Below are 17,819 nucleotides of genomic sequence, written 5' to 3' on the forward strand. Positions count from 1 at the left end.
TTCTCTTGTCGAGCTGCCTAATCTGCACCCTCTACGTTGATTTTTTTGACGTGTTTTTGACATATATCTTAAGAACGAGTGATTTCCGGACTATCCTCCAAGATAGTTTTCTTCCCGACCCAAAATTCTGGATCGATTGATATAAAAATCTCAAAATTTTTTGAATTAGCGGACGCCCTCTTTAAATATCCTACCTTCCTCATAAGATCGTCAAATAGCATATCTCCAACATCATCAGTCAATTCTTTCTGATGTTCCTCCTTGGCTTCCCTGTCTTCTTCTGGGTCTCCTCTTCAAGAAAAAATTTAATAAAATGCTTCTTAAAACTATTCACCTGGTTCTTGTGACACATGCTGCCTTATAACTCGGACAAAACTTTCCGATCTTCTCCATTATATTCCGATGCTTATGTAGCTTCTCTGCTGTATAAATCCCACGACAATAGTAGACATAGTTCTCGTGATATACGGCACAATACTCACCAACATCAAGTGTCGACTGAAAGATAAAGTTGCATGTCGCGAAGACTCTTCTCTCATGACGCGTTGAGTCGGCGCCGCCGACCATCACTCTCTTATACTCCTAACACACAGAGGGGAAATGTCTGCTTCCGTGGCGCAATAGGCAGCGCGTTCGGCTGTTAACCGAAAGGTTGGTGGTTCGAGCCCACCCGGGAGCGAAAACTTTTTTTCACTCTTTGCTTTTGAAACTCACTGTTCGTAGCGCCGGCTCCCTCCTTGTGTGCTCAAATTCCCAAGCATATCCGAGAATGGAAAGATAAAGAGTATAGATCAGTAGACAGATTATCATTCCTATCACTTTCGAATTGGATAAGGGGGACAAGAATAGAAACCACACACACCCAAACCGTCACAGCAACGGAAGAAGAGGATGGAGAAAAAGAATGACGAAGTCGACAAATGCGACAAAAAAGGACCAAAGGGGGAGGAGATGAAATAGAGGCGAGGGATGGGTTTACCAAGAGTTGGACTCCAAATTTTGGGAAATTCTGATACCTGGAAAATTTCAGGCAACTATCTAAAAAAATTTATCTAGAAAAATTTCCACTATCAACATGTTTTTTCTCACCTCCCCGTAAAAGAGAAGAATCACGTCATTTACTCTGTCGAGAAAAAACAGGTTAACCTGTTCCAAATTTGCAACGAAAGATGTGTTTTTTTCACCACATCAAAATGTTTCTTTCTCTTTAAAATCGAAATTTGAATTCTAACTTATTTTCTGAAAAATGAGCACGAGATTGAGAACAAAATTGGAACCAAATGATATTATCAAGAGATCGAAAACTGATTTTAAGTGAGATTTTTAAACTTCAAACTTTGATCTAATTTTTCTTGTTTTCTGTGAAAGATATGAAAAAGTTGTCAACAGATAAAATTTTTATCATAATATCACCATTGTTTTATCAGTTGACGCATTTTTTATGTCTTTCACAGAAATCGATATAATTGAGCTCAAACATGGCAGGGTGGGTGCCCTTATATTACGTTTTTTTCTTTTTTATTCCAGTTGGAAAGTTATCGTACAACTCGGAGTTGGTGGTTTTGGTACGGTCAACAAAGTAATCCAGATCAATGAGGCAGGAGTTCCGATTAATGATAAGGTTCGGGTTTGGAGGGAAATTCAGAAATTAGAAAATTCAAAATTTCAGGAATTCGCCATGAAGACCGAGTTGAAATGTGCCAAAAAGCAGGCAAGTCGTCTGAAAATTGAGAGAAATGTGATGGCGTCGTTTGCAAAATGTGCTCCGGCTTGCAAGGAACACTTTCCAGAATTGATTGATCTTGGACAGACTCTGGAATTGAAGGTACGAGCGATTCTGAAGGAACTCGTTGGAATTTTGAAGTTTCTTAAAATTTCAAAACTTTTTGAATCTATTGGATTTTTGAATTTTTTTCAAATCTTTTTTTGAGTTTTCGGATTCCGGGATTTTGGATTCTAATGTTCGGAAATTCTGAATCTCACAATCTCACAATCTCAATATCTCAGGAATTCAGTATTTCCAGGCCGAAAATCTGAAATTCTGAGATTCTGAGATTCTGAAATTCTGAGATTCTGAGATTCTGAAATTCTGAGATTCTGAGATTCTGAGATTCTTAGATTCTGAGATTCTGAGATTCTGAGATTCTGAGATTCTGAGATTCTGAGATTCTGAGATTCTGAGATTCTGAGATTCTGAGATTCTGAGATTCTGAGATTCTGAGATTCTGAGATTCTGAGATTCTGAGATTCTGAGATTCTGAGATTCTGAGATTCTGAGATTCTGAGATTCTGAGATTCCGAGATTCTGAGATTCTGAGATTCTGAGATTCTGAGATTCTGAATCTCTGAAATTCGGAATTTCTGAAAATCAGAAGTTCCCAATTTCCAGTGGATTGTAATGACTTTGGTCGGAGCATCTTTGGAAAAACTGAAACAGAAGGGATTCTCAAAGTCAACGGCTCTTCAATGTGGACTACAAACTATGAAAGTTGGAACTACAGTAATCCCGCTCCTATCAAAAACCTTTTCCAGGCAATCCACGACTTCCATATTCTGGGATTCTTGCATCGGGACATCAAACCAGCCAACTACTGTATAGGAGCCGGAGCCAAACGAGAGCTCATTTACATTTTGGATTTCGGGCTCGCCAGAAAATATCGTCAAAAAAATGGACAAGTAAGAGCTCCGAGGAATAAGACGAAGATGATTGGAACGCCAAGATACTGTCCAAGAGCATCACATCGAATGGAGGAATTGGCGAGAAAGGATGATTTTGAAAGCTGGTATTTCATGGTGAGGGCTTTCGTTTTTGGAAAATTTCTAATTCAAAAATCGAAATTTCAGCTTCTGGATTTCATGGATGGCGACAAAGGAGTACCATGGAAAGGACAGCCAAGAGAGACGGCGTACGCACTGAAGAGAAAAGTTTTCGACGAACCCAAATGGAGTGAGTTTGAAAACAATTGGATATTCAAAATTTTGAAATCGAATTTAAAAATATCAGTATCATAGGTCAGAAACCAATCCAATTTCTTGATTTTCCTTTATAACTTTTTGAATGTGAAACTTCGAAACCTTGAGTTCTTGAACTCTAATATTTACAGTATCCACCGTCTCTCGTGTTCCTGCTGAATTCGGAATCATGGCTGAGTATCTGAATAGTTTGTTATTCAACTCGGAAGTCGAATTTGGGTAAGTTATTGTGGTCCATATTTCATAAAACTTCGAGAATTCAAAAATTAATTTTCAGAGTGTTCCGTGAAGCCATCACAGACTACGCTCGTGGTTGCAATTTGACACTAAAAGAACCACTTGATTGGATGAGTGAAATGAAGAGTTTGGATACTACTTCCACGAGTACAACAATGCCTTCAACTAGCACACTTCCATCTACTAGTAGTACAATGCCATCTTCCAAAATTGTATGTTTTTTGTTTTTAATTTTTACAAAATCTATTTTTCAGGGATCATCTGACGACAATCGATCGATATTCTCGGAGAAAGCCGAAGAGAGTTCAATCGATCGGAGTCGTACTGGAAGTCGAAGTAGTCTTAATCCAAGAGGTAGAAAAGCACAACCAAGAGCATTTTGAATGTGCCGAACTAATTTTTTTTGTCTTTTCGATCCAATAAAGTTTAATTTGTATTTTCTTTCTGTTCTAAATTGGTTGAAATATACATATAAAGTAAAATATAGCAAAGGACTGGGACTTACCCTGTAAAAGTTGAGATGATTAATTTCGGTTCTTGTCAAAGATATTAAAAAGTTGTAAACTAACAAAATATTTTTGATATTATGATAAACATTTTATCAGTTTACACATTTGTGATATCTTTCACAGGGATTGAGATAATTGAGCTCAAAGTTTACAGTGTGGAGGATGTTCTCTCACAGGTTCGCGTTCTTGAAAAAGGAGTTTTCCGTGTCCTCGACATTTTTCAAACCCTCAATTTATTAATTTCTTTGACCTCCGTAAAGCCCTAACTAAATCAGGACAACGTCTAGGATCTAGAAGACTCTGAAAAAAACAGTACTAGTTCATAACGCTCAAGTTGCAGGATGTTTCAGGGTCTTCCTGGCTTCCTTGCTTCGAGGAGCAACTCCCCCCTCCTCGAAGCGCTCGACGACTTCAGCTTCAGGACAGGACAGGACAGGACAGGATGACGACTTCAGAACAACGGCTTCAGCACAGCCTCCCGGATTGGCAGGATTCGAACCGAGGATCGACATCTATGGATTCCACAATGGGACTAGCAAATTGGAGGTAAGGCAACGGGAGAGTTCAATTTTTAAAGTGTTCATTTTACAGATTGCTTCCTGGCTTCGAGGAGCAACGGCGAAGAGCAACTGCGGGGATCGACGGTTTCAACGACACTTTCCAGGATAGGCAGGATGTGGATCGAGGGTCGAGACGCATGGATATGAATTTTACTATGGAAAGCGAATTGGAATAAGGAAAGGGGAAATTCTATTTCAGGGGGATCAGTTACTCAAAGTTTTGAATTTGGCGCTATTTTCCTGGGTGTCCCGCGATTCTGTTTAAGAGTAGGATTTGAAAAAATATTATGTTATAAACTTTTAGTGAAAAAACAGCATTTAGGCGTTTCGCGAGTTTCGACACTTTTTTCACTGATCAAGTTTCAGGGGCTTCGTGTCTTCGAGGAGCAACTGCGAGGCTAGACTACAAGGACAGTTTCCAGGATGTGGACCGAGGATTGAGACGCCGCGTCCGAAATATGGAATACCAAAATGAAGGTAAGGAAAGGTTAGAAAAACTTTAATTTTTCGAACCTGGCGCACTTAGGTTCAGGGCAACGGGTCAGAATTCGCGCCCCAGTGAACGTGAGATTTTAAAAGAAAATCGCTGCTGAATTATTTGGCTGAGGATCAAACTTGAACGTTGGGCGAAAAAATCACGCGTTGTCACGCGTCAAATTTGAAATTATCAAATTTTTTCTGGCCTAAAAGTTATTTGGGGCTCGTTTTTTGACCCGTTGCCTTGGACCCAAGTGATTACGCCTAGAATTTTTTAAAGTTTCATTAAAAAAAACGGAAAATTTAATTTCACGCGAATTTCGGCGATGTTTTCACTAATCAAGTTCCAGGAGCTTCCTGGCTTCCAAGAGTAACTGCGAGGTTAGACGTCTTCAAAGAAAGTCAGGATTGGCAAGATTCCGATTGAAAGGATTGGAATAGCGAATTGAAGGTAAGGAAAGGGAGCACTATTTGTTTTGAATAACTTAAAATTTTGGAGAGTTAAATTCTTGAATTTTAAATTTAGCGCCATTTTTCAGTGTGCCCCAGCGAAAAAAAGACGAATCCGTTGAAGCCTAGAATTTTGAAATTTCTATTCCAGCCCCAAAAATTTTAGTCTTTCAAAATTATGAAATTTCCGAAACCCTAATACTAAGGATTTCTGAATTTAGGGTTCCCGTCAGCACCAACGGCTGATCCAGACTTTGATCTGAAAAGAATATTATGGAACGATTCCGATGAGGTAAAAAGAAAACGAAATTTTGCTGAAAATTATTTTCAATATTTTCAGGAGAAGTCTACATTTACAACCAGTAACGAATCAATCGACGTTTCGGATATTAGAACTTCGTGAACTCGATTTTTTTTCTGCTTCTTTTCTACCTCTTCTTGCTTCTTCCTTCTTCGTTATCGCGTTTCTCCTTCCATGTCTTCCGTCTTCGTTTCTTCGGGGTGTCTTCTAGATTTGATGTTATATTGGATGTTGTAGAGATTCTGATGCGTTGGTTTCTGAAATTGGTGTCAGGACAGTCCGTTGTCCGTTGTCCGGCTAATTTGGGTTATTCGTTGTCAGTCAATTTATTTTGTCAACATCCACTGTCAGTTGTCCGTTTAAATAGTTTTTTTACGTCTGTTTTCAGTCTCAGAAGGTAGTTAGAACGGTGTATGAGCTTCGTTTCCTTTTCCATCGTTAATTCGCACCCGACTAACTTTTCTTCTGAAATACTCGTTGATTTTGCAAAGTATTGGGTCCGAAGTTCAAAGTCCCGAAATTTTTGGATGTCCATTGTCCGTTGAAAAGTGCATCTGTGATTGGTATCTGACAACTATATTTTTCTAGAAATCGGTCAGTATTCGTTGAAAGTGCTGATGAATCTAAATAAAATTTGGTTATAGACCTGGGAAAATGATGAAAGTAAATCGGGAACAAAATTCTAATATCATATTATGGTGAAAATAAATGGCGAAGTTTCAAAAATTAACATAAATTCTGGTTCAAATACTTTGTGTCCCGAATTCATCTCAATAAATGATTCAAGCTGGATTTTTTGTTGTTTATACATTCTCATTGGCAAACCAATCCTGCCCAGAATATAAACTTTCATAAAAACCACAATTTAAATGTGCATAACTTAGCAGCAAAAGGTCTGAAAGTGCATAGCTCAAGGTCTGAAATTTGGAATTTCAGGGATGCCGGCCATGATCCTACTATCGGGAATGAACGAAAATAGGTCATGATTATAATATGAAAAATAGAAATACGTCGAATTTCTCGAGTTACTTGCAAAATTGAAGGAGTTATTTCTGTTTTAAGAAGCCATGCGCCGTTAAAGCGAAAATTTGATGTGGACAGGTCCTAGTCGTGTTTATACTCCACGGGGTTGCTACCGGTAGCATCCAACAAACGCGCTTTGTCGCACTCAAGGGGTTGGCACCGAGCCAAGTCATCATTTATTCAAAATAAGGACTCTCACTTTGTGTTGCGAAAGTTCTCTGCGTATCCTCTCCGTGTGGCTACGCAGCGACCGCGTCGCGCGGCGCAACGCGCCCAAGAGAACTGGCGCCAATTTGAATGAATGTACCTTGTTGCAACCCCGTGTACTCATTTTGAAGCTCTTTACATTGCAAATCGAACTCAGGGATGTTTAGTTCAAAAAAGTAAAATATCTAAAGTTATGTTTGAAACTTTCGAAAATTTATAAAGTTTGACACCATTTGGGTGCGCTTAAGAAAAACACTGTAAAAACAAACACACAATGCCATATCCGTTCTCCTTGTTTGCCTCATTTTAGACCTCGAATACTGCGCAAGGTCGTCATGGGTTTTTTTCGTCCCTCATGTCCCTTCTAGATGACTGTGTCTTCTTATACTTTTTCAGTAGACCATTCAAGTTCGGATGTTTCTTTTACAAAGTTAACAGGATAATCCTATAAAAGGAAGCCTATTTCATGTTTCCGAACTTTGCTCAATCGATGAACCATAAAATGTATCAATCATTGCAGATGTTTCTTCTTCCCTCTCTTCTCATCCATGCTTTCGTCTGTTACACTCTTCTGGTCCTCCTCCACCTTGACCTTTCCCTACAGGCTCTCTCGGTGTATGGCTCTTTGGTGAACTTTGTGCTCTTATATCACACACCCCGAAAAGACATTTCCTTTCCCTTATTTTTTTTCGCAACTTCTCCGGGTCATTCAGAAACACGTAATGGGGGAGGAGATTAGCATTCATGTGTGTGTGTGTGTGTGTGTGTGTCTGTGTGTCTGTGCATGTTTTTCGTCGCTTATGTATTGATTGGAGGGCACATCTATCCCTTGTTGCTTTGATTCCGTCGACGCATATGTTGATCTTTTTGTGCCATGTATTGTTTTCCCTTTTGAGTTCTTCAAACCCTCACACATTCTATTAGTACACATTCTAGTACAGTCTTGGTTGCCACTCTATCAAATGATCGACGTACAGTTCCGAAAAATATCAATCACCCGTAGAAGGTCAAATGCCCTTTTCCGTACTCAGGATCGCAACATCGATTGAAAAAAACCAGTTTTCTTATTGAGTTTCCCGAATTTCTTTCATCAAAATGTCGAAGAAAAACTGGATAGAAGAACAGTAGTTTCACATATTCGTTAGTCGTCATTTCCATTTTTTTCTGTTTCAATGTTTAAACTTATTTCTTTTTTTTTCAGGTAAAAAAAGATGAAAGGCGCTTCACAACCGTCTTCAACCAAAAAACCCAATCAGTCAGCCAGACCAAAATATCAGGTAAAATACAAAATATCTGATAAAATACGCAAGATGACCGGACGATTGCTCCGATGGATGGGGGACCAAAGAATTCGAAAAAAATGTATTACACAGTGAAAATACCTATCAAAACCAGAGCCAAGAAACCTGGTCTATATGATACCAATTGACAATTCCAAGCAACACTTAGAACTCATTCATACAAGCTGAAGAACGCAATGAAAGCTCTAGAGCCGCTGATAGGGTGCTCTAGAACAATCTGGTCGTTTGGAACTGAATTCCGGCGAACCAGAAACGCCAATGCCGAAACCTTCGAAGAATCTGAGAAATTAACATTGAAGAACATTTTAACGATGAGTACAACTATACTACAAAAAAGTTGAGTCAAGTCAATAAAACCCACCAGAGATGTCCGGAATCTTTTTTTCGAGAAATGGAATCCGGAATCATGAAGAAAACCATTTTCTCGGAATCAGGAATAAATTAACTTCTCTAAATTCGGAATACGAAATAAAAAAAACGGAACAAAAACAAGCGCGGAATGCGGGAACCAAGATCCGGAATCTAGAATTTGGGCACCACCAAAGTTCTAGAAAACACACATTTCGCTTTACTTTGACACATTTCCGAACTAAAAAATGAAGAGCAGAATGCTACAAATTTTCTAATTTTCCCAGTTTGAAGTCGTTAATTTCTTTTTTAAAAATCCAATTATCTCGGTTCCTATGAAAGATAACAAGAATTTGTCAACTGATAAAACGTTGGTAACTTCACGAAAAACATTTTACCAGTTGACAAACTTTTGAAGGAACCGAGATAATTGAGCTCAAAATAGAGAGAGCTTCTATTAGAGCAAATATGGTAGTTTCGTATCTAACTTTCTCAATGATTTATAATTTTTCTGAATTAAATATAGAGCGTTTACGATAACTGGTTCCATTGAATCTAGTCCAGCAGGTTTGATATCTCTCGAAACATGTCTTCTTTGAATCGATCGATGATCGGTTCTTCTCAAATAAAAAGTCTTAACTTCATGCTCAACGTAGAATGTGCTCAATGTCCCCTTGGTACGTACCACCTCTCTTTTTTACAACGATCATCATTCTCTTATCTCTTTTTTCTTCCCCTTCGTGTGTCGGCAAGCTCTCTATATGCTCTCCGGTGGTGGTGTGCAAAGTCTGACATTTTATCACTTTTATCGGTAGAAGAAATAAAATAGAATCACGATTGACCACAAGTCTTCTTCATTCGTCATTCTGATTTCTGATTTTCTAGTCTTCATATTTGTTGATTGAGGTGAGATATTCTTTTGGTATTAATTATCCCTTCTATTAATTAGTTCTCTTTTGACTTGAGGTCAAAGATAATTGTTTAAATTAGCATAATTAGACAATTTAGCATTAACTAGTCAGTATAATTAGGCATTTTAGCTCTTTTCAGGTCGTTTTTATTCGGTTCTATTTTAGACTCCAATTTGGGCAAGCAATTGAATTCGATTTTTGGTTTTGACATTGTCTCTGGGACGGCTTATTTAAAACAGATTCTTATCAGTTAGATCCGGGAGAATAAAACTGTAATCATCTTATGACGTCAATAGAAAAGATAGTGACATTAAAAATTATTTGACACTTTTTTCACTCAAATGTTTAACAATTTGTCTCATCAGCCATGGGTTTTTGAGGTGAGATAAAACATTCATTTTTCAATTCCCGCAGAATCGGATTGCCCCCAAAAATGTGTCCCTAAAGTAGTAAAGTAAAAAATATCATATCAAAACCATAACATTCGTAATACACCTAAAGTTACACTCCTCGGTGAGCAATCAAAATACCGTAACCACTCTAATAGAAAATCCTAACTTTGATCTTTGAGCGGATATATCTCATTTTCTGTGAGAGATATCAAAAAGTAGTCAGCTGATAAAGTGTTTATCATATTATCAGAAACATTTTGTTACTTGATTACTTTTTTATACCTTTCTCAAGAAACGAGATAAATGAGCTCAAAGTTGGCACCCCTTGTAGGAGTGAATCCGGACAAGGACAAATGGCGCTTAAGAGAAAGGTGCCACCTTTAACCCAATTTATCTCGTTTTCTGTGATAAATATCAGAAAGTAGTCAACTGATAAAATGTTTGTCATAATATTACAAAAAATTTTAGTTAACCATTAACCGAGATAATTGAGCAAAGTTTGCACCTCTTCCAGGCGTGAATCCGAAATAGGTGCCTCGTTTGACCCAATTTATCTTGTATACTGTAAAAGGTATCAAAAAGTAATCAACTAACAAAATGTTTATCATAATAAGAAAAACATTTTATCAGTTGACCACTTTTCTATACCAATTACAGGAATCGATATAAATCAGCTCAAAGTTTTTATGTCTCCATACGAACTCCCAATTTTCAGCTCAACATGAACGATTCGTCATCCAGCTACACTCCGGAATCGGATTCCGGTGGAAAAATGGACAAAACCGAAGCGCAGCATCGTCTGGCTACAATCAAACAAGGATCAGAAGATGTCAGCAAGTTCTTTGATAGATGCCGTCATTTGGTGGAAATCGTGAACGAGAAACCAATCGATAAAAGTACAGACTCCTACCTTCAAGCAGTTTTCATGAATGGATTAGACGAAAAAACTCGAAAATTGATCCAATTGGCTAATGCCACCGATGCATTCTCCGCCAGAAAAATTGCGATCCAAGAAGAAATTTTCAGTAGCGCGCGAATGATTCAACCAGGAATTGAAGAGGATCGAATCCATAAAATCGAAATTTTGAATTATCTGGAATGGGATAAGCTTCGAGAGCTAGATGGAAAATTCAGCTATATGTATAAAGAAATGCATCAAATGAAGAAAGACGTCACTGATATCAAAGGAATGCTAACCCAGCTTCTGGAAAATACACAGAAGGAAAAGGAAGAGACACCGGTGGCAGTAATTAATCATCCAGTTGAAAAAGAAGCAGAAGTTCTGATCAAGATAAATGAAATCAAAGAGATCAACGAGACCATCACCGCTAAACTAGAACCACTTGAGACAATCGCAAAAGCTTCTGCCCATAGTTATGAATGGATTCGTCAAGTTTGGAAAGATGTTAACAGGACCTCTCAGCAAACTCATTCAAAAGTGAAACTTCCATTGATTCTTGGTTCTCCATCTGGAACCCCTTCTCCAATCCTATCTTCTGGAAAACGTTCATCGAGTTCTGTTGAAGAGACTCCATCGGAACCAAAAAGATTACGAATGGAGGAATCCAAAGCTTTGGCTTACATCAAACCCCATATTCCAGATGGATACTTCATCAAACTGCTTCAAGGAGATCTACCAGTGAAATTGGATGAACTTTACAAAATCTATTATGACCGTTCGAAACAAATTTCCAATTGGATGGGACCAAAAGAGACACCTCCATTCAATAAAATCTGTCCATTCTGCCACAAACGCGATCATCATTCCTACGAGTGTGATAAAGTGATAAGCGTCGACGATAGAAGACAAATGATAAAAGACCAAAACTCTTGCATGGAGTGTTCAAAACATCACAGAAACAAGTGCACATTGATTCTCTCGTGCCCAATTTGCACCAAAGCAAGAGACACCAATTAAACAATCATCGGCGGAGTTCAACACTGTAGAACATTCTGCCCATTACAAGAAGAATACCATTTGGCAAAAAGTGTCTGCAGAAGATTGAATACTGCAAAGAAAATGTGCGACGATGAGAAGAAATAATGAATATTGGTCAACTGCGAACGCACTCCACTGAGACAACCCGATAAACAACCCGATAATTTATCGGGAAAAGTGGGCGGAGCCTAATTAGCAAGCTGCACACGGTTTTGCCACACATTTTTTTGTGCAATTGCGTAAGGAAAACCGTGCTCAGCTTGAAATTTAGGCTCTGTTCACTTTTTCCAGGAAATTGCGTTTTTTTCGGAACATCACTTAAATGCGCTCGAATGCTAGTTTTTCAAAGAGGCGCTGGTCTCGACGCGAAAACTTCAAATTGAACTGCCAATCCTTACAGTTTTGTGCCTGAATTCCATCGAAAAAACCGCGGGAAAACATTCATTCAAAAATACGTTCCGGAAAAAACACCATGAAAAGTGCGCCCCAATGAAATCCTTTATTCTCGTTGTCTGAATCTCCTCATTTCCCACACTATTTTTCCTCACTTTGCGCCTTCTCAATAGAGCGCACTTTACAAATCCCCAACTCATACAACGATTCTTCTTTTTTACTTTTTCCGATCTCTCTCAATTTCTCTTCCCTTCTCCTTCTTCTGATCATTTCATTCCCGATTCGATTTCAATAAACTGTGTTATTTTTGCCAATTTTCTTTTTCTCTCTAACTCAAAAAATTTGAGTCAAAAGACAAGACAAAAACTTTATATTCGAAACATTTCCTGATGACAAAAATAAAGTGCTTCTAGTTTCTAGAAAAAAGAGACAATCGGGTTTGTTTTTCAAAGAGAGAACGAGCAATAATCAATTCCCGTAATGCGGTAATCAGTGGCGGTGGGTGGGGCGGATGAAAAATAAAGGGGCTTTTGACACACGGAAGAAAGAAGGAGAATATTCAACAATGAATTAGGCACATGGAATAAACGAATCTATCTATATTTATAAATTTACAAATGAGAGATCTTCAATGAAAGAATTTGCTATGAGAGGGTTCCTGATTCAGGAAGATGGTGGTGGGCGTGGAGTGACTACACGGCTAGGATCGTTGGATCCACTTCCGCCGGATCCACCAGATGACGATGAATTGCTCGGTGGGCCAATGACAAGATCGTCGTCTTCAGAGAACGAGTCGTTGCCAGTTTCGGATTGCGATGATTCCTCTTCCTCGTAGAAGTCGCTTTCTGGAAGAAAAATGCATAGATTGGGGGAACATGAAAGAGCAAAATAGAAAAAAACGAGCAGTTTTGAGAATTACAGGCATGAATTAAAAAAAAAACTCACCATTGAACAAATCATCATCCAACAGGAAATGATCACCAGCTCTTCCGACCGGACCAGAAGTTGCAGACGGATTCAGACTCATCGAGTGTCGCAACGTCGGTCGCATCACCGGAATTTTGGACATTGCAGCAGCGAGATCGGTGAATGAAACCGCACGAGACACATCTGGCTTCTCACGACGACTTTGTTGTCGTTTGAACTTTCTGGCCTCCTTCTCGTCTCCAAGAATACCAGCACGATCGTTTGTGATCAGTTCGTGCACCGCTTCACGTCCATATTTCAGTCCGAGGGCCTGGAAAATCAAATTATTATATTCAAGCTCAAATTCATGTAGAACTTACCATAATCTCATTGAACTTCGGGAAATCCAGTGTTTTGAATGGCTCTATTGGAGGTCTCAGATATCTACAGTACGACGCTTTCTTGACAACCTCCAACTGTCGAACACAGGATACGTAGGCGAGTCGGCTCTGGATCTCTTCCATATTCAGAATTCGTACTGGCTCTCCGAACGGATTCAGACGTTTCAGAAGCACCCAGATTCCGCTCAACGAGTCTCCATAGTCGTACAAATTGGTCTCTTCTATCGATCCAACGTCACAAGCGATCACACAACGGGCTCCCAAATTTCTCATCACATCAGCTGGCACGTTGTTGACATATCCACCATCCAGAAGGAGGTGGCCATCTTGTGGATCACAGAGTGGTGGAAGGTATCCAGCCAATGACATAGACGCACGACAGTAAGCCCAGAGTGGTCCAGATCGATGAACTCGCATTTCCGAAGTGCTGATGTCAGTGGAGATACAGAAGTAAGAAATCCAGAGATCCTCGATAAGACGTTCTTCGAACAGGTCCTTGATTGTGTAGTTGAATTGAGCACCGGTGAACATAGCACTATGAGCATAAGTTAAATCAAGAAGTTTTCTCCACAACGAAGACATCACACTGAACCAAGACGCAGCCCGTTGTTCCACAATTTGATCATCTGGAGATTCAGCATAAAGTCCTCCGATCAACGATCCGATTGATGTTCCTCCAACGATATCCACTGGGATTCCCTCCTCTCTAAGTGCTCGGAGAACTCCAACATGTGCTGCTCCTCTAGCTCCACCACCACCAAGAACCAATCCGATGGCATTTCCAGTCAGAATTCGTGCAAGTCTCGAGAAGTCAGATCTTCTATCAGTTGTCCAGAATACATTCTTCTCGTAGTACTCGATAACTTCATGCTCCACGTTGGACGGTGTCATCAGATCAATTCGGCTCTGTTTTCGAACTTTTCTATTCCACTGGAGCATTCTCTTCGGTGCACGGATATGGTGATGACCAGAGAAATAGCTGTTCTTGAGCCATTCAATCGTTCCAGATGGGGTCTTCGTGCTCTCTGGCCACAGTAGAATCAGTTCCTTGTTAGTACGAACTCCATCCTGATTCATACTCATCAAGTCCTTCATCAGTGTCTGTTTCTCCGGATGTTTTCCACCAATGGCAACGACTAAAATCGCATCAGCCTGTCGAAGACACCGTCTCGTCCAATTGGTCGGAGTGAAGTCGCATTCATAGATCACCAGTGGATACGTGTCTTCCTGAACGTTCAGCCAATGCATCAGACGGAAGTCAGCTTGTCTGAAAAAGGTCAAATATTCAACTGGGATAATAATAAAAATTAGCACTTACTTCTCCAAAACACTCGGATCTAAACAGGCAGCCACTTTCTGACTGCTGAGACGAAGAACACGAAGATTGGAGGATAGAGCATGATAGAGTTCACATGTGAAAGGCACCAATGGAACATCTGGAGATGCTGGGACCACAGCGATGGTATGAAGATTCTTGATGTGACTCATTGGATCGGTAGCGCCCATTTCATTGGTTCTTATGACAGTTGGAGCAGCAAACTGAGCCCGGCGATTCGTTTGACTGTAGTACTGACCAAGAAGCTGAACCAAACGGAATCCGACTTGTGGGTATTGCATTTTGATAAAGTTCAAAAGTCCTTCTGGCACTCGAGCAAGTTGAGAGAAACGAACAGCAAGTACTGTAGTTGCACGTGGCTTTTTGGTGAGCACCTCCATCATTCCGAGCACATCTCCACGACCGAATTCTTCTACAACTGTCTTCTTCTCAACGGAACGAAGTCGTCCACTGAGAACGACGAATAGGGAGTCAGCCATGTCTCCAGCACGATAGCAAGCGTGTCCCGAATCGACGAGGACCCAATCCAATGCAAAATCGACTCCACGAAGGAATGGAGAGAGTCGACGTAGAACAGAGTGAGCTACTGGAAGGTAGATCTCAGGATGTGCTTCTAAGAACGTCGAGAAATCCTTCTTCTTCATGATGGCCACTTTAGTTGGCACCGCTGCACGAATTGTATAGAACGATGGTTCATTCGTCAGAATCTGAAGGCCACCGACGAGTTCCCGAGCTGTGACTCGAATCACTGCACTCTCGTCTTCCTCATTATTCTCCTCATCGAACAGAGATTCCTGAAAAATTAGTATTGACAGTGTTAGATAAAGAATCGAAATGAGTTAGTGTAGGACACTCGGAAACTTATCAAATCGTATCACCCTTACTCACCCTCTCCAGCTCTGCAAAGTACTGCGAACCGGACTAAACGAGATTTTGGGTTTGGGGAAGTGATCCCAGGGGGAAACTAACCTGAGCAAGAATCAAATTTCCATGGAGCACCATCATCAGAACCTCTTCCTCTGCTCCTTGCTCAATGATGACGTGACCGGCGTCATAGCTCTCCAGATGAATCTTGTTGCCGATTTGTTCTGAGATAGCGTCGTCTGCAACGAGTCCAAACGCTTCGGCCATCCATTTTCTGGCAGTTGTGAGCTGATCTTCTTCGCCTGGAAATGATTTTTATTTTGAAATAGAAGTTTATTCAGATGACCTAGAAATCCGAATCTCTCGAAAGTTAGGCTATTGTGTGCATGGTGTTGAAGAACATTCAGAAATTCAAAACCAGAGAAAAACTAGGTCACAGTGTTCATCGTGCTAAGGAACATTATACGAGAATTATGAATCAATTTTCAGATTTCGAAAATCTTGCTTTTGAAAGAAGTTATGATAATGTCACATTTCTGTGAAAATATGGCCTAGTTTTGGGTTCCTAGGCTACCAAACTGAAATAGGCATATCTCGCTTCACAATAAATATTTTGGAACTCTAAAAAACGTTTTGAATGATTTTAGAAAAAAACTTTCGAACCAATTTGAGCATGGCCTATGAAACTCACTATCATTGATATTGAATGGTTTCTCTTTCTTTTTCAGCGACAACGTCAAATGGAGTTTCGATGTGCTGCTGCCATTGCGCACCCTGTCGTCGTCTCTTCTCTAAAAACTCCTTTTTTTTCTATGAAAATGATAAATTCTGCTTACTCTTCTCATCAACTCGCTGCTCAGTCCCATATACTGATGCAGTGTGGTTAGTGTGACATGAAGCAATCGAGTAATGACAATTTGAATCGGACGGATCCATGCTTCTGGATTCTTGTGGTACGACTCGCGGAACGAAGTGATCGGGAATTTGGCGACGCGGCATGGTTCGGCGGCTTTTAGGGCTACTGTACGGAAGATGGACGGGAAATCCATGAGAATATCGAGCATTGAGAGGAGTGAAAGAAACTTCCTCCGGCTGGAATTCGTTTAACCAGATACTCTTTGCCTTCCATGTGCTGAAAATATGGGAATTCCAATTTTCAGAAAATTCAAAGTTAGACATACCCGAATGTGAACAGTCAATTCTCCATCAATCGCAACGTAAATCGCGTCATCTGATTCTCCAGGCTTCACAATGTACTCTCCAGCTTGGAAAGACCGAACCTCAATCTCTCGTGGATCCAACTTCCATTCCGATGGCAACTCGAGCATCTTCAAATTATGAAGAATATAGAATATCTCGGGTTGAAGATTCTGTGGGATCTCTGGAAGATCTGTAGGTTCAAAGAATTCTTGTGGAGGACGAAGACGGGTGTCTTTGTTGTTCTCCTGATTCTGTCGGAAGTACACACGACTTCCACGACGGAGGAGGTCCTTGGCCATCTGAAATGCTGTAGAATGACGTCTTCCAGATTTGGAGCCTTGTTTCGAACGACGTCGAGGGAGTGATGCGCCACCCATCACAAGATTTCCGTTGTCTTCGTCGGATGAATCGTCCGTGGGTGTTCGGCCAGGAGAATCTTGCTGGAATTTGAGATGTTTAGAAGACGACAAACTTCGAAGTTCTCACCACTAAACTCTTATAAATCTTCTTGGCCCAATCTCGTTTTCTCATCCGTCGTGAACCCGCCAAATTGGATCCGCTGATTGAAGTAGGCATAGTGTTGAGTGGAAGTGAAGTCGGCGGTTCCAGTGGAAGTGATTTAGTGGGTGTACCCGTTCTCGGAAGTCCATCGACACGTGTCTCATCATCCTCGTTGTCTGTCTCCAGAATCGTCGGCACTTTCTTTTTACGTTCTTCTGAAACTTAGGAACTTCGTAATCTTTTTTTAAATTTTTCCGAGGTTTTAAAATAAGGTACTCAGAGTACCTTATTTTAATACCGTACTCTTCTGTGATATAGGGCAGCTTCATAAGCTAACTCACTATTCGGGGAGTTTCTAGCTGACGTGGCGGCACTCGACGACGCCGATGATGGTGTGTTGGAGTAGGCGAAAAGATAGTAGGAGACGAAGAACGCGACGGCTCCAATTATGCAAACGGTGAATAAAATGAGGAGAACCTGAGAAAACGATCTTACAAATCCTCGTCCTGTGAAAATTGAAAACTTACATGGTTATAAAGGAATGTGACAAGAAAAATGATGGGTGCAAATATTGAATAGAGGAAATTCAT

At 40.2% G+C, this 17,819-nt stretch overlaps 4 protein-coding genes and 1 non-coding gene across 5 annotated transcripts in view; 3 read left to right on the forward strand and 2 right to left on the reverse strand.

Annotated features, from left to right (window-relative positions):
* Cbr-dos-1 overlaps positions 1-810 on the reverse strand; it is a gene marked incomplete at both ends in the record, with an annotated part of 7,353 nt that extends 6,543 nt beyond the window's left edge. The window contains 3 exons of the mRNA XM_045244311.1: positions 120-291; positions 335-498; positions 715-810. Coding sequence (XP_045093348.1) covers positions 120-291; positions 335-498; positions 715-810 — 432 coding nt within the window. The remainder of the gene's footprint in view (positions 1-119; positions 292-334; positions 499-714) is intronic.
* On the forward strand, positions 607-679 carry CBG28604. Its single transcript has one exon. It is a non-coding gene (tRNA).
* A 436-nt stretch (positions 811-1,246) lies between the features above and the next one.
* Positions 1,247-5,609, forward strand: CBG06934 (the record flags this gene model as incomplete). The annotated part of the gene is made up of 11 exons (XM_045244312.1): positions 1,247-1,314; positions 1,528-1,621; positions 1,670-1,825; positions 2,533-2,793; positions 2,845-2,947; positions 3,105-3,192; positions 3,251-3,422; positions 3,465-3,564; positions 4,646-4,756; positions 5,428-5,498; positions 5,547-5,609. 11 exons carry the CDS (start codon positions 1,247-1,249, stop codon positions 5,607-5,609), a joined length of 1,287 nt encoding a protein of 428 aa, XP_045093347.1.
* Positions 5,610-10,410: 4,801 nt separating this feature from the next.
* CBG26021 lies at positions 10,411-11,607 on the forward strand (the record flags this gene model as incomplete). The annotated part of the gene is made up of 1 exon (XM_045244313.1): positions 10,411-11,607. The coding sequence occupies one exon, from the start codon at positions 10,411-10,413 to the stop codon at positions 11,605-11,607; it is 1,197 nt and encodes a 398-aa protein (XP_045098591.1).
* A 1,077-nt stretch (positions 11,608-12,684) lies between these two features.
* CBG06931 lies at positions 12,685-17,819 on the reverse strand (the record flags this gene model as incomplete). Its single annotated transcript, XM_045244315.1, has 11 exons — positions 12,685-12,866; positions 12,967-13,258; positions 13,308-14,595; positions 14,647-15,458; positions 15,634-15,830; positions 16,220-16,319; positions 16,365-16,610; positions 16,710-17,168; positions 17,215-17,444; positions 17,571-17,706; positions 17,757-17,819. The coding sequence occupies 11 exons, from the start codon at positions 17,817-17,819 to the stop codon at positions 12,685-12,687; spliced, it is 4,005 nt and encodes a 1,334-aa protein (XP_045093346.1).

Source organism: Caenorhabditis briggsae, assembly GCF_000004555.2.
Source record: "Caenorhabditis briggsae complete genome, chrIII, whole genome shotgun sequence".
Lineage (NCBI taxonomy): Eukaryota > Metazoa > Nematoda > Chromadorea > Rhabditida > Rhabditidae > Caenorhabditis > Caenorhabditis briggsae.